Source organism: Scatophagus argus, chromosome 4, assembly GCF_020382885.2.
Source record: "Scatophagus argus isolate fScaArg1 chromosome 4, fScaArg1.pri, whole genome shotgun sequence".
Lineage (NCBI taxonomy): Eukaryota > Metazoa > Chordata > Actinopteri > Scatophagidae > Scatophagus > Scatophagus argus.
In genome coordinates, this window is record NC_058496.1 from 2,942,934 (window position 1) to 2,957,235 (window position 14,302).

The 14,302-nt window shown below is 43.1% G+C and overlaps 4 protein-coding genes across 4 annotated transcripts; 3 read left to right on the forward strand and 1 right to left on the reverse strand.

Annotated features, from left to right (window-relative positions):
* Nucleotides 1–68: 68 nt before the first annotated feature.
* On the reverse strand, nucleotides 69–2,879 carry lsm1 (LSM1, U6 small nuclear RNA associated). Its single transcript, XM_046386869.1, has 4 exons — nucleotides 2,601–2,879; nucleotides 2,414–2,482; nucleotides 2,121–2,236; nucleotides 69–581 (listed from the first exon to the last, which is right to left on the reverse strand). Exons 1-4 carry the CDS (start codon nucleotides 2,644–2,646, stop codon nucleotides 411–413), a joined length of 402 nt encoding a protein of 133 aa, XP_046242825.1. The 5' UTR covers nucleotides 2,647–2,879; the 3' UTR covers nucleotides 69–410.
* Nucleotides 2,880–3,236: 357 nt separating this feature from the next.
* Nucleotides 3,237–7,080, forward strand: bag4 (BCL2 associated athanogene 4). The gene is made up of 5 exons (XM_046386872.1): nucleotides 3,237–3,547; nucleotides 4,106–4,225; nucleotides 4,408–4,638; nucleotides 4,787–5,056; nucleotides 5,273–7,080. The coding sequence occupies exons 1-5, from the start codon at nucleotides 3,545–3,547 to the stop codon at nucleotides 5,765–5,767; spliced, it is 1,119 nt and encodes a 372-aa protein (XP_046242828.1). The 5' UTR covers nucleotides 3,237–3,544; the 3' UTR covers nucleotides 5,768–7,080.
* A 324-nt stretch (nucleotides 7,081–7,404) lies between these two features.
* Nucleotides 7,405–10,695, forward strand: LOC124058043 (dual specificity protein phosphatase 26-like). The gene is made up of 4 exons (XM_046386873.1): nucleotides 7,405–8,031; nucleotides 8,408–8,619; nucleotides 8,712–10,315; nucleotides 10,662–10,695. The coding sequence occupies exons 1-3, from the start codon at nucleotides 7,853–7,855 to the stop codon at nucleotides 8,903–8,905; spliced, it is 585 nt and encodes a 194-aa protein (XP_046242829.1). The 5' UTR covers nucleotides 7,405–7,852; the 3' UTR covers nucleotides 8,906–10,315; nucleotides 10,662–10,695.
* Nucleotides 10,622–13,077, forward strand: LOC124058044 (serpin A3-5-like). Its single transcript, XM_046386874.1, has 6 exons — nucleotides 10,622–10,695; nucleotides 11,343–11,994; nucleotides 12,101–12,171; nucleotides 12,286–12,479; nucleotides 12,588–12,735; nucleotides 12,823–13,077. The coding sequence occupies exons 2-6, from the start codon at nucleotides 11,349–11,351 to the stop codon at nucleotides 13,015–13,017; spliced, it is 1,254 nt and encodes a 417-aa protein (XP_046242830.1). The 5' UTR covers nucleotides 10,622–10,695; nucleotides 11,343–11,348; the 3' UTR covers nucleotides 13,018–13,077.
* The last annotated feature ends 1,225 nt before the right edge of the window (nucleotides 13,078–14,302 follow it).

Genomic DNA, 14,302 nt, shown 5'->3' on the forward strand with positions numbered 1-14,302 from the left:
CATGCTTTTAGTCGCGCTGTAAACGCAGCAGGGAGGGTGAAGCAGTGTGGTCAGAAGCACGCCGTCCATAATGAAAAACTAAACTCTTTAATGGAGCATAGCAAGTAGTTGTCGTCAATAGCAGGCCCACTGATGTCCAGACAAAAAGACACAGTGACAAAATAGAAAGTGCTGCTGTCAAATGATCGCTAAATCACCAAAAACCAAAACAAAACATGAACTTTTTTCCCTCCACATGATTCAAATTAAACTCACACAGTACACTACAGTATACAGGCCCAACATGACGCAGCCTTGTGCCCATGACACGAAAACACACTGGCAATCGCCCTCCAACTCAAATCCCACGTACAAGCTTCTCAGTCCGACACACACTGAGGCAGAAGCTCATGGAGTCGAGACGCCACTCGTCAGTATTCGTCTAAGTTGTCAGCTTTGGGGATGGAAAGGCCTCGGTCCTTCAGGACCTGCATTTTGACTTTCTCCGTCTCCTGTTTGGCCTGCTGCTGCAGCCGCTGTTCCTCCAGGATCTCTTCGATGGAGACCTGCTGGAGGAGTGTGTCGCAGGGCTTGTCCACATCCTGCAGGGACAGGGACAGGGACAGAGACAGCGTTTCAGCAACTCACCAGACATTCTGCATATTAATACACACTTTGAACAAATTTAATGTGCGTGTTGCAAACAACGAGCTGCAGCTAACAATCATTTTCATCGTCCATTAATCTGCAGATTATTTTACTGAGTGATCAGTTAATTAGTTGGTTGTAAAGAACCACTTTATTGACAGTATATATATTTTTACATTCACACACTGAATTCGTCTTCTGCATTTGACCCATCCTTAGTTGAACACACACATGCAACACCCGGCAAATTACATGCAGTGAAACACACACACAGGAGCAGTGGGGGGAGCATATTGGGGCTAATCAGCTAATCACTCCACCACACACAAATTTTTCCTACCCGTCCGGTGGGGGAATCGAACCAGTGACCCTCCGATCACAAGCCGCTTCTCCAACCTCTAGGCTGCCCCCGTGTCCAATGTCAAAATGTCAGTCCAAAACCCAGAGACTTGTTATATAACACAGAGAGACTCAAAGCAGCACTTCCTGTAATATTTGTATGAAAATGACTTTATGAAAATAAACGGCCAATCAACTAATCGATCAGCCGACTGATTGCTGAAGCTCCAGCTGCTATGAGCTATGAGCCAATCATTGGGCCTGTGTGAACCTCAGCTGGGTCACTCTCACGTGACACAGTGACATTTTCGCAGTCCACTCTGAAAAGGCTCCAGTACACCACAAACTGCATGAGCGTTTAATCTCCATCCTCATCAGCAACTAAAACAGCAATAAATGAATAACGAAGTGAAACTGAACTGCCAACTCAGCGCAGACTGGAGGTCCGACTCGTGTCTGCTCAACGTCAAAATGCTGCCGATAACTTCAAGGCGCTTCGTGAGCTGCTCCTGGATAATCATTGGATATTCACTTTCTTTTGGTGACGTTTCATATCATCATTATTTGAACTTCTATTCATCTATTCTTTGCTGACACACTGCTGAGGCTGCGCTGCCGTCACAAAGCAGATCAAACGTATTTAAGAGTCTGGGTTCACGTTTGTAGGCCGAGGAGGTCCTGCACCGCCGCTGCAGTGTGCCTGCACAAATTCACAGTGACGAATCTTTCAGTTAGTTTAACTCTAATGTTGGGAAAAGAGCCTAATGCGGAGTTGGCTTTCTTCTTTGTATTTCAGATCTCTGACTGCGTTTTTATTTTGCCTATTTTACAGCACTTTTCAATTCATCAAGATACTTTTTCTTTTTTCATCATAAAGCCATGCAGGAGGCTGCATCTCATCATCATCAGATCTGCCATGCAGAAGCATCGTCTGCATCCATGTTCACAACACAAGTGCTGCTCTAACAAGGAGCCTCATTTGCCATCCAACACACACACACACACACACACACACACATAAACACACACGAAATGAGCAAATGTATTAGAAAGCAGCAGATATCTTGTGAATGGCATAATTCGAGCCAAATTAGCGTTATTAGTAGTAGGGACACACCCAGACACACAAACAGAAGGAGGATGCCCCCACTTACTATCTCTCCCAGCAGCACCACATTCTCTCCTCTCACAATGAATATTCCTCGGGGGATGTCACCAAATTTTTTCCCCACGTGGATGCGCTCGACCGTCTGATGAAAAACTAAATTGGCTGGAAGGGACAAGAGCAACAGGGTGGAGAACAGAAGTGCATTGTTATATAGCTTCAGAATAAGTAAATATGAAACATCAGGTGTGAGAACAGTGTGGAATTAGCTGCAAATGCGCTGGCTTGACCGTCTATGATGTAAAAAATAAATCAACTGGAAGGTGATTAAATGAGTTATACCGAACTGATCAATGCTTCTGAGGTAACCGATCAGAGTTCTGCCATCTCGGAGCAGCACCAGGTGCTTCTCTGCAGGGCACAACCGACACAAGCACGCTTAATTGCAGTACAAAACGAGCGCGTCACACGATGGCACATCTTGAAACCATTTTTCACCAAACCATCTCCATCGTCCTCTCCAACTTACTGTCGATGTCGTCAATGAGGCTCGCCGTCCCCGGTACATAGTTCATCTTGTGCCGCTGTTTTGTCGCTTCGTGTATCTTTATGTAACGTCAAGCCATGAATGTTTGAAAATATGTTTCTTCTTAGAGGAGCACCGGAAGCGTCTTTATACAAGTCCGGGATAAACTTCCTGTATGCGTTTAACCCTCTGGGTGCTCCCTTCATTAATGTTTAAGGACCGATCTTTTAAGAATACATCTTTAAATTAATGTAGCACCAAAGACGGATTGTTTTTTGATTATAATGTTTATTATTTGAAAAACAACATACTTTTATGACATTTTTTTTCTTATTGGGTAATACCATCGACTGACGCGCATGCAACACCAAAGATCGTGTATGTACAAGCGTCAGTGACAGATTCGTAAAAACGCTTCACTTTTTGCCAAAGCATTATCTAAACGGTTCTATTTTTCAACCAGACACGGACAAACAGTAGATCGTAGTCCGCTGCATAACCTCACACTCCTGTGCGGTTTGAGCCAAATTACGGCAGGTTTAAGGGCCCGAGAATGACGATCATGGTGCCAGAAAATAGCGTCAGAGTGAGTGCTCTGTATTTCCACTCTGACGCTCATTATTAAAGAGACAGGGCCGGATTTCCCGAGCTCTGTGTCATTCAATCATTTCCTGATTCCAATCAAGCGATCGCCGCTTCAGTAGGAAAACAGCAACAGTTCTATTTGGACCAACTGACGACGCAGATAAGAACCTTTAGGCTTGTTAAAGGTTTGTTTTTTGACTACGGCAGATGGCAAGAGGGGTGTTGGGGAACACGCTTAGCTGATGCATCATCACATCAAATGCAGTTGAATCTGAAATCCGACTGGCCCTCGACTTGAAACTCGGAAACTGATAACGGAAACTGGAATAACTTGCAACTCGAACATTAATAACAGAAACATTATGGTAAGTAAGAGAACACGGCTTGGACAAACCCCCGGGGATTGTACGCCGCCGCCTTTGAGTGTGTTTGATTTACGGAAACATTGTTACCCAGCTAGCTTGCGTAACGGTAGTTAGTTAGCTGTGTCCGTGCTAGCGGGACAGCTAACGGAGCTAGCTGACATTATGTAATAGTTAGCGCCACACCGCCGCTTCAGCTGTGGCCCCAGTTTGTGACCTTTATCTTAATGTAACAACCCTGGTAATGATTCTGCACTATATACATGTTTTAGCAGTTTAGTATATGTGCTCACAAATTGAGCTCGACCTGCGTTCACTCAGGAGTCACACGGTCGTTATCTCCTCTCGTCAGTGCTGGTTCAGTAAGCAGTGGATGATTAAATGCCATAGTCAGACAGTTACTGTTCGTTCTCAGACAGGCGGTGACGGTGAAACTGTGTGCTGTACAGTGTCATGCTTTAACTTGTCCCGATGACAGCTCAGACTATGAAATAGTTTCACTCCTTTTACAGACAGACAGAGATCGCCTTCTTTAAATAACACTTGGATGTGTGTTCACAGGATGCTCCTCAGTATCCAGGCTACCCCTCGCACTACTGGTATCCCCAGTCTCATTCCTCAGGACACTATGCAAACACCTATCCCTCAGGATCAGATGTTCAGCCGCAGTACAATCCACAGGTACGGCTCATGATGCAACACCTCTCAGTCTGAGTGTGTACGTTGGGTGTAAATCTACTCTTTATCCTAAGTCTCTTAAGTGCTTTCACCTTTCGCTCACATTTCTCAGTCAGCTGCTGTGTCGACGCTGTCAGTAGCATTTCACATGATTAATCCCCCCTCCTCTTCTGCTGATGATGTAGGTAATGCCTGGAGGTTATCCAAACGGCCATGGTGTCTACAGCCCCGCGCAGAATCAGTATTCAACAGGTGGCTTCCACCCATCCAACCCTTTCTACTGTGCTGACCCTCAGAGACCGGCTCCAGGTCCTTATCCTAACCAGGGCTGTCCAGCAGAGCAGAGCAGTGGGCCATCTGGCCAGCCACACTCTCAGCACCAACATCATCACTATCCTGGTCCACACTGTCAGGGGGTGAGTTCACCATAATGTCACAACTGATCTTCCCTGACTGTTTGAGACGATGCGGTATGATATTAGTAGTGGAAATAATGCACTTGGCCTCTTTCTCTGAACCAAAATAAACTGATTGTTTTTCCTTCTGTCTTCCCTCTGCTCTCAGGCTCCTGGATACCCTGCTGGACCATACCCTCACTACAGTGAAAGTGGCCATGCAATGCCTCCAACCCCCCCATACCCCACTGGCCAGCCTCTCCACCCAAGCCCCCAGGCAGACGCGTGGGCGCACTCTGGGGCGTATCCCCCCTCTCAGCAGCAGTGGCAGCCGGGCCAGCAGCCTCCACAAAACCACTATGGGAATCCTGTCCGTCCAGCGCACCCTCCAGCGTGGCCAGGGACTGGAACTGGTGCTCCACCACCTTACCAACCCAAGGTCTGAATCTGCAGCTATTTTAAAATTCTTTACTATAGTTAATTAAGTGAGTTAAATGAAAGCTGAGGGACATATAAGACATGAATAAATACTCAAATTAACATTCACTAAAGCACAGAAATTGATCATTTGGGAAAATACAGTTTACAATTCGCTTGTCATTATCAAATATTTTAAACAAAGAATTTTACAGTAATTTGTTTTGTGTCACTGCAGGACCAACAGCACCCACGTCCGCCACAAGTTGGACCTAAACCGAGGCCAACCCCATCCCCGCATCCCCCCAGTGGAAAACCAGTCGAAATAAGTTCTCCTCCACAAATGTACATCAAAACCGGGAGAGGTGAGCCTAATCCTTCACAGGGTGAGCCCCCACCCTCGGCCCCGGCCCAAGCTCCAGCCCAAGCTCCAGCTTCAGCTTCAGCTCCAGCTCCAGGCCATGCTGGTCCTCAGCCCCTGAGCAATAACCCCAGCCTTGCAAGGGTCCAAGAGGTCATGACCAGAGTGCTGCTGCTTCAGGAAGATGTTGATGAGTTTGTGGGCAAAAAGACAGACAAGAGTTATCGATGTTTGGAGGAACTGTTGACCAAAGAGCTGTTGGTGCTGGACTCTGTGGAGACACAGGGACAGGAGAACGTCCGGCAAGCCCGAAAGGAGGCCGTACAGAAGATCCAGGCCATTCTGGACCAGCTGGAGAAGAAAGCCTTCTGAAATTGACTTATTTATTGGTTTGTTTGTCTTGCTATTTCTCCTTCAAGAATATTCATGGACACAATGAGGGTCTAGTCTTGATCCTTGAAGCAATGTTATCTCAAGGTTTTTTTTTCTACTACTATGATGTAAAAATAAGTGGCATGGAATCAACCTTGAAAGCCTAATTGTGCTGGTAATACTGATATGGTGGGATCAGAAGCGAAGACTGATGGTTGTACATATCATAAGTGACTTTCAGCCTCAGTGAGTGACTGTGCCGACTACACAGCCTGACACTTTTGCTCAGCTGATCTCTGTCATGTCTTTGCCAGCATAATGCGGCAGACTCGCTGGAAGATGAATTTATCTAATGCCACATTACAGCCCTTAGTGGTCTCTGACCTGTGATACAGATTATCATCACGCTGTCCCTCAGGATTGTGGGTTGGTTTTTAGTCTGATCTTATGTCTAACAACATGTGCGCTTCATTCACGTCTACTAACACATCTCACAGTCCAGCTGCATGATCACGATATTGATATTGTCCCCCCCCCCCCCCGACAGGCCATACACTCACCTCTCCACGTGTCTGCAGGAATAGGTGCACTTCTCTAATTTTTCCGGTTGTGTCCCCAGCCCTGCATGTTCTGTAATGTCAGACAAGCACTCAGTAGAGGCATGACATCTCCGAGCTGAAAAACCGGGCCTGGCAGATTAGTGAAACTCCCTCTGAGGATTCGCTGTCCCCATTATTTCGTCTTCTGGATGAATTTGACTCCCAAGTGTGGATGTAGAATCAGTCCTACATATGAATGCCATGTATTTCACTCTAGGAAATGCTGTTATTACAGATGTGTAGGTTTATGAATTACTTGAAAAGCTGTTAAATTATATTCTTTCTATCCCTTTTTGAACACTTTGAATATACATATATATACACACACACACACACACACACACACACACACACACACACACATATATATATATATATATCTATATATATATATGTATGTATGTAGGACCAAGGAAGTGATTTGTATTTTCTGAACTTTAAGTGTTCATTCAGTAGTTGTAAAGGGTAAAAGATTTTCAGTTTGGTCAACAGCACTCAGCTGTTGTTTAATTTGGACCTTGTTTCTGTGTTCTTGTAGCACTAACATCCTTGTTACACCACAAACCGTTTTCCTGTGTAGAGCAAGTCTTTTTTTCCACTCATCATTGATGTGTTGGTTTAGAGAAAAAAAGAGTGCCATATTTCAGGGGATGGTTTTTATATGAATAGGAGTAAAATAAAATAAAACTAAGATCACAAGCTTTGCATGAAAAAGAAAAAACATCCATCATATGTGTTCATTTTCCTGTTCTGGTAAGTTTCTGTTCAAATGGAGCACAACTGTACAGTTTCAGATGTAATGCATGTTTCCAACACAAGATGGGAATCTTTGCCTGATAAATGCTGAAGTTATTTCAAGTCAGAAAATAGAGAAATGATTAAATGTCGGTATATTTTTCAAAAATCTGTGAGCAACTGAATATTAATTTGTTTTTCTCACCACTTTATCCGAACACAGTGAAATATTTGGCTCGATGTTGATAGTGGCTGCAGATAAATTTGGATATAATTTAAAAGAAGGACAAACATTTTCCTTTATGAAAATTCAAAGAGGAGAAATAGCTAGTTTGTCAAGTGGAAACTGCTGCATGGTCCCACACTCCCTACGTCTGCTAGCCAGCATTCAGATCTTTAAATAGGCAGCCTATTTTGATGCAAAAGCATAACACAGGGCCCTGAAGACTCGAGGCACATGCACAGGCTGGATTTGATTTAAGGGTCAAATGGTCTGACAGCACTCAGAACACCCTGTGGAGAGTAAATCTGAGACCGTGTTATTTATTCTGTCCGTTCAGGCACAGTCGTTCCACACAGCTTGCCGGGATTTTTTTTTCTGAAAGACAACTTTTTGAGGGTAAATTAAATGTAACTACAAACTACAGTTGTGACTTTCTGTGCTGCCTATCTGTAATGGATTAGAAGTTAGGAAAACTCCTGTGTCACCTTTGGGATCCTCTTGAACCCTGTGAAAAAACAAAAAAAAGCAATGTCCTATACATCCAAACTTCCTGCGTCCTGGAAGGATGAACCTCCTCGTCGGAAAGTGGAAATTGACCTGAGTTCACCTGGTTTAGCAGTGTTTGAGTTGGAAAGACTCTTGTTCACTGGCAAAGCCATCATCAGTCATGCAGATGAAGTCTGGCCAAGGCTTTACGTTGGTGACCAGTAAGTGACTCACAGTAAGGCATGTCCTTGTAGCTGTTTGCTGGGCTACTGTCCAAATATTCTTGTGTTGTGACAGGGAGTGGACTTAGCTCTTTTTTTAACAAATATTGCATAAATCTAGACTTGGATTTAGCTTACACAGAAGTGAAAGAAGCACTGATCATAAATCAGATTTAAATGCCAAACAAGTAACTTCAGACTGGCGAGCTGCATTCCACATTGGGAACTTGCGTAAACTATAGCGCCACTACGTGAGAGGGGAAGCATGAAAGTGTGTCTCAGGTTTCTTGATAGGTTCTAACTTGCGGGTCTGAAATTGTCTTGTAAACATCAATCCATCGCTGTGAAATACATCAGGAGACGTTGCGTTTTGCAGACACAGTGCAGAGAACCAGGCCGATCTGTCCATGCATGGAGTCACTCACATCCTGAATGCAGCTCACAGCAAGCGCAGAGGACAGCCAGCGATCTATGAGAACATGAAGATCACCTACATGGGCATAGAGGCTCATGACTCCTGTGGGTTTGACATGAGCGTCAACTTCCAGGCGGCAGCAGACTTTATCCACAGGGCTCTCAGCAGAGGAGGTAAGAGGACATGTAGACAATGATAACTCATTTAAGGGCAGTCACATTTGGGGTCTGTCCAGAAATTAATGTAATATTTCTGTGATTGTCAGGCAAGGTGTTGGTGCACTGTCATGTAGGAGTGAGCCGTTCTGCCACCCTGGTCCTGGCGTACCTGATGCTGAAGCAGAACCTGACCCTTGTGGAGGCTATTTGTGCCGTGAAAGAGAACCGAGGTGTTATCCCCAATCGAGGTTTCCTCCGACAGCTCATCAAACTGGATGGCCAGCTCTTTGGCGCTCACTGAACCCTGCCTGATTCATTTCAGCTTATTTATATTGTGTCAATTCACAACAAAAGTTAATCTCAAGACACTTTCCAATTAGAGCAGGTCTAGACCAAACTCTTTTATCAAATTTTGTAATACAGCGAACCCAATATTCCCCCTTGAGCAAGCACTTGGCGACAGTGGTGAGGAAAAATGGCCTTTTAGAAGGCAAAAACCTCAGAGCAGACCCCGGCTCAGTGTGGGCGGCCATCTCTGACCAAATGTGAAACATGCTCATAATCTGTCCTTCTGTTCCTCAGTTACACTGTTGAATAATGGACAGAAAACATTATGATGGCGCAGTCAAGTTGATATTTGACCATTTTGACAGAAAATGTCAGCATTTCATCATTTTATATTATCAGACATTTGTGTGAAAGTTTGAGATAATTAGTGCATGAGCTCTTGAGGATTGGGGGCACTGATGTCAGGCGTGCTGATTGTACAGATCTTCCGAGCTGCCGGGCTGAACGTGTGTGTGAAGCCTTCATGTTTTAGAATCTGTTGCTTCTTTGCAGCAGCATCTATTTCTGAAGCGTTATCATCCACCACAAGCTCATTAGTTCTGATGAAATTAAACTTCAGGTGATTCACAAAGCTCTCTATCATTCACTGCAAACCAGCGAGGAGTCTGGACAGACATGGATGTAAACTGCAACTTGACGGGTGTGTGGAGGCGTCCAAATCCAAGGCAGCAGGTTGTTGTACTCACAGCAGCTTGACTTCTTTCCTTCATCCTGCCCTGCTGAAAGCCACATTTAAGCATTAATCATCACTCACTGCAGTGGCTGAGCAAATAAGGGGTTGAGACAGAAACAAAGTCCTCGTGTGTGGTCCTTGAAAATCACCATATCAGTACTGAGATTGGCAAACTGGTTCTAAAGTGCAAAAAGTATGCACGACCTATAGAATTAGATAGGATGGTCGCTTTTAGCCAGTTTAAGTTGGCATTGGTAGGCTTAGAGCAGTGTGAATGTTTTCTTCGGACTGATGTTGTCTCTTATGTTATTGTTATTGCTTGCATCTTTTGTGTTCCTCCGTTGCTTTTATGTATTGCAAATATTGTTTTGCATGTAATTCTTTATATTTTTTAGATGTATTATATTTTATATAAATTGTAATCAGGGTGTCAGTGCAACAGACAGAATGCTATCAAGGCCTTAAGTGTTTTAGATAAAATAATAACAATGAATAATAACCCAGCTGTTATCAGATTCTGACTGTACTCATATTGATCCTGTGAACACGCGTGCTTGATTCATTGCAGAGGGATACAGCGTATTGTATTTAGCTTTCAGATCGTGGATGACAATGCCAGCCTTTCCTGGTCGTGCACTTGAGAAAGGTTGTTTTTCTACTCCAGCCAGCCCATTATGAGCTGCTACAGAGGTGGGCAAACATGTCTGCAAGGAGCAGAAGTGTAGACCCATTTCATGACTTATATTTTTATTCAGATCAAGTGAAAAACAAGCTTTGTTTGGTGAATGATTGGTAGTAAATTTATTCATCAATGTTACGTTCATACAGAACCATTAAATTGGGTTTCCACTGTATTGTACAGTAACAGGATTAGGGTGGCCTCCATCTTGTGCAAGCTCAGTTCAATGCCATGTGTAAATAGTAATAATTAAACAGCGCCAATGCAGGAGTTGAGCAAATAAAAAGTTGAGGATGAACAAAGCCAAAGTTCAGTGCTGATCAGTTTTATAAAAGGGTGGTCTCTCTCTCCATTCAGCCTGCGCTTTGCTGGACATACAGTGAACCAGAAGGTAAGTGTTTTAAAAAATGGTCGTCTCCAATTTAACTAATCTGCCAAGCTTTTAAAGCTTTTTAACATTTTATCCCACTGGAGTTGGAAAATCATTACCATAAGTAGTGTCAGAAATGGAAAATCTATAGAAGATATTCACCCTTCTTGTTTTCCTTTTGAGTTCAGAGGATGTGTTGCTAAAATTTCAGGAAAGTGAATCCGAAATTTGTTCACATTTTCTTGTAGAGCATTAAATGTCATTAAATGTAGGAACTTCCACCAATCTTGCTCATAAAGACTGCATGGATCTGGTTTGATCAGATTTTATTCGCCATAACCAAACAACCCTCAATCTGTCATCAAGGTATGATTCAAATGTTGCACTGGTGCATGGGTGCACATGAAATCTATGAGAAGAGTACCTAGAAAAAAAAAGAAAAAGAAATATTTAAAGTTTTATATAAATTAACCAAAACGGTTCCAAATAAATGGCAGGAAATACTTTGTACCTGAAGGAGCTCATCACTTAGGATGACTGTGGAAATCTGCTTTTCAGAGCCTTTAAAGTAACACATTTCCTGTGACCTCATAGAAAATCAATATTTGCAATAGTAAACATTGCATAACCCAAATGAACATCACTGCACTTTTGAACCTTCGTCTTAGTTCACCATGATGAAGGCAGCCCTGGGTATCTGGATCCTATCGGCAGTGATCTGCGTAGGAAGAGGTCATCACCATGCCGGTCATGCCAGCGTCGAAGATCATGCAGGCCAAGAAACTGCAGCTGACAGCAGCCACAACAGCGTCTCATTGGTGACTGCAGCAAACAAAGAGTTTGCCTTCCGTCTGTACAGGAAGTTAGCAGCTCATGCCGACTCACAAGGCAAGAACATCTTCTTCTCCCCTGTTAGTGTGTCTGTTGCCTTGGCTGCTTTGTCCGTAGGAGCACGAGAGGAGACCCACCGGCAGCTTTTCAGTGGTCTGGGTTTCAACAACACCCTGCTGACCCAGTCAGATGTAGATCAGGTGTTTAAGATCCTCCTCCAAAGGGAAAGCAAGGCATCTAATGAAGACCTCAGTGAGGGGACGGCTGTATTTGTGGACAACCGCTTCAAGCCACGACCTGAGTTCCTGGAGACCTTGAAGCAGTCCTACTTTGCAGAGGGGTTCAATGTTGACTTCACCAAAACCACAGACAGTGCCAATACCATCAATAAGTACGTGGAGGAGAAGACCAATGGAAAGATAGACAAGCTGGTCGACAACCTGGATCCAAGCACAGTCATGTATCTCATCAGCTACATCTACTACAAAGGTAAAAGGCTCCCTGAGATGAGATCCGATTTTCCAAAAAGCACATTTTCCATTTTTATGTATCAAACATAAGCTGTGTTTTGATTCTGCTCATCCTCATCAAACAGGAAAGTGGGCAACTCCATTTGACCCAAAGCTCACTAAGGAGGACATGTTCAGGGTGGATGGCAACACAAAGGTTCAAAGTTGCTTCGTTAATTCAGAATAGATTGGAGATACAATAATTATGCATCTTCATGCATCTTCTTACAGTGCAATTATGGGACTTCATGTTTAAGTTAACATCTTCCAGGTTCCAGTCCAGATGATGAATATGGAGGAGCGTGTTGATACGTATTATGATCAGGCAATTAACACAACGGTCCTCCACCTGCCCTTCAACAACTCCTACTCCATGCTGCTGATGTTGCCCGATGATATGGCAACACTGGAGAACACCATCTGCCCAGGTCATGTCACCAGATGGTTGAAGTCTTTGCTGTCCAGGTTGGGAGAATCTAAAATCACCCTTAAAATTTTGATGGTATTTAAACTACTCAGCTTTTTCCTGTCATATCAGTCATGGTGCGTTTGTCTATTTCCCCATGTTTTTAGAAAACGTGACGTATATCTTCCAAAGTTCTCCATCAAGACTTCCTACACCCTGGACAGTGTGTTGACTGAAATGGGAATGACAGACATGTTTGGTGATCGTGCAGATTTGAGTGGCATTGCAGAGGGGCAAAAACTGACAGTCTCAGAGGTAAAGATAGAATATGTTATAGCACACATGCACTATTTTCCTTATATTCCATCCGTCATTCACCTCACTGCCTCTATTGCTCCATAGGTTGTGCACCAAGCTGCCCTGGATGTCGATGAAGCCGGAGCCACCGCTGCAGCTGCTACAGGGATCGGCATCATGCTTACGTCCGTAATGCATATCCCTATCATGAGGTTCGATCGTCCCTTTATGGTTGTCGTCACTGAACGCAGCACAGAAAACATCCTCTTTATGGGAAAGATTGTCAACCCAAACATCTGATGTAACAAACACTTTTTGCAGAAGTACAGCTTGCATCACCTATAAAACACTCAGAAAACATTTGTTGTGTGGTTTCTTGCCTTATTATTGAGTGTGTTTTAATGTTGTATCCATTTTAATGGTTATGATGTTTGTGTTCTATCAGTTTTTCTTTTAAAATATAAAATAACAGGGATACATTAGACAACAGTTGACATAGGCATTCAAGCTCTTCTTGGCTAACATTACTGTTTCATTGTGTGATAAGATTGAAAAAGTGTAAGAGTAAATTAATTCTGAAATAACACTGCACATATTGGACACAGTAATTTAAGTCCCCAAAGCCCCAAAGTAAAAAGTAATGGATGTCATTAACTTGCAGTGTAACGCAAATTACTTGATGTCTCTTCACCAGAAATCAGAAATACCTCGTTTTACCTTGAAAAATGTCTGGCATGTCTCAGGTTTCTTGACATGTTAGGATTCACATGTCGGAAATTGTCTTGAAAACATCACTATGAAACATGTTGAATGCATTGATTCATCAGAAAACACTGAGATGTGGTGTTTTTCACACAAGAAGCAAAGAAGGGCTGATATATCCATTAATGGAGTCCTTGTGTTCTGAATGCAGCTCACAGTAAACGCAGCGCACAGCCAAATATCTGTGAAGGCATGAAGATAACTTACGTGGCCATAGAGACTCATGACTCCTTTGGCTTACTACCGTTATATAGGTCCATATATTTTCTTCTTGTAGCACTATTGATATTGTCTCTTTTCTTGAATCTTATTTTCAATTAAGTGAACTTAAAAACATTTTAATTCTGTCAAATTTTACATGTTAAAAGGACTGAAGTTTTACATTAAAAATATGCATCTGATGCATCTTTTAGTCAGTGCCTGTCAGTCATTTATTCATCAGTGTTATTTTCACTCAGAGTCATTAATTGGGTTTGTGCTGTGTGGTACAGTATTATCCACCGAGTAGACTTTGGATAGTGAATATCACAAGCATGTTTTTGGATTTTCTGCTTTTTGCCTTTACCCTGTGCTTTACCCTCAATTTGGTGCTATATTAAGATCGTTACACAGAACAAACCCAGTGACTGAGCAAATAAGGGATTAAGGATAGAGAATAAACAAAGATAAAGTTCAGTATCTCTGATCAGTTTTATCAAAGGGACAACTCCCTCCTACCAGCCTGCATTTCCCTGGATATACAGTGAACCGTTAGAAGGTAAGAGATTATAAAGATTTAGAGAACTCAGGTGAATTGTTTAACAACATGTGTCAAGGCCAGCAG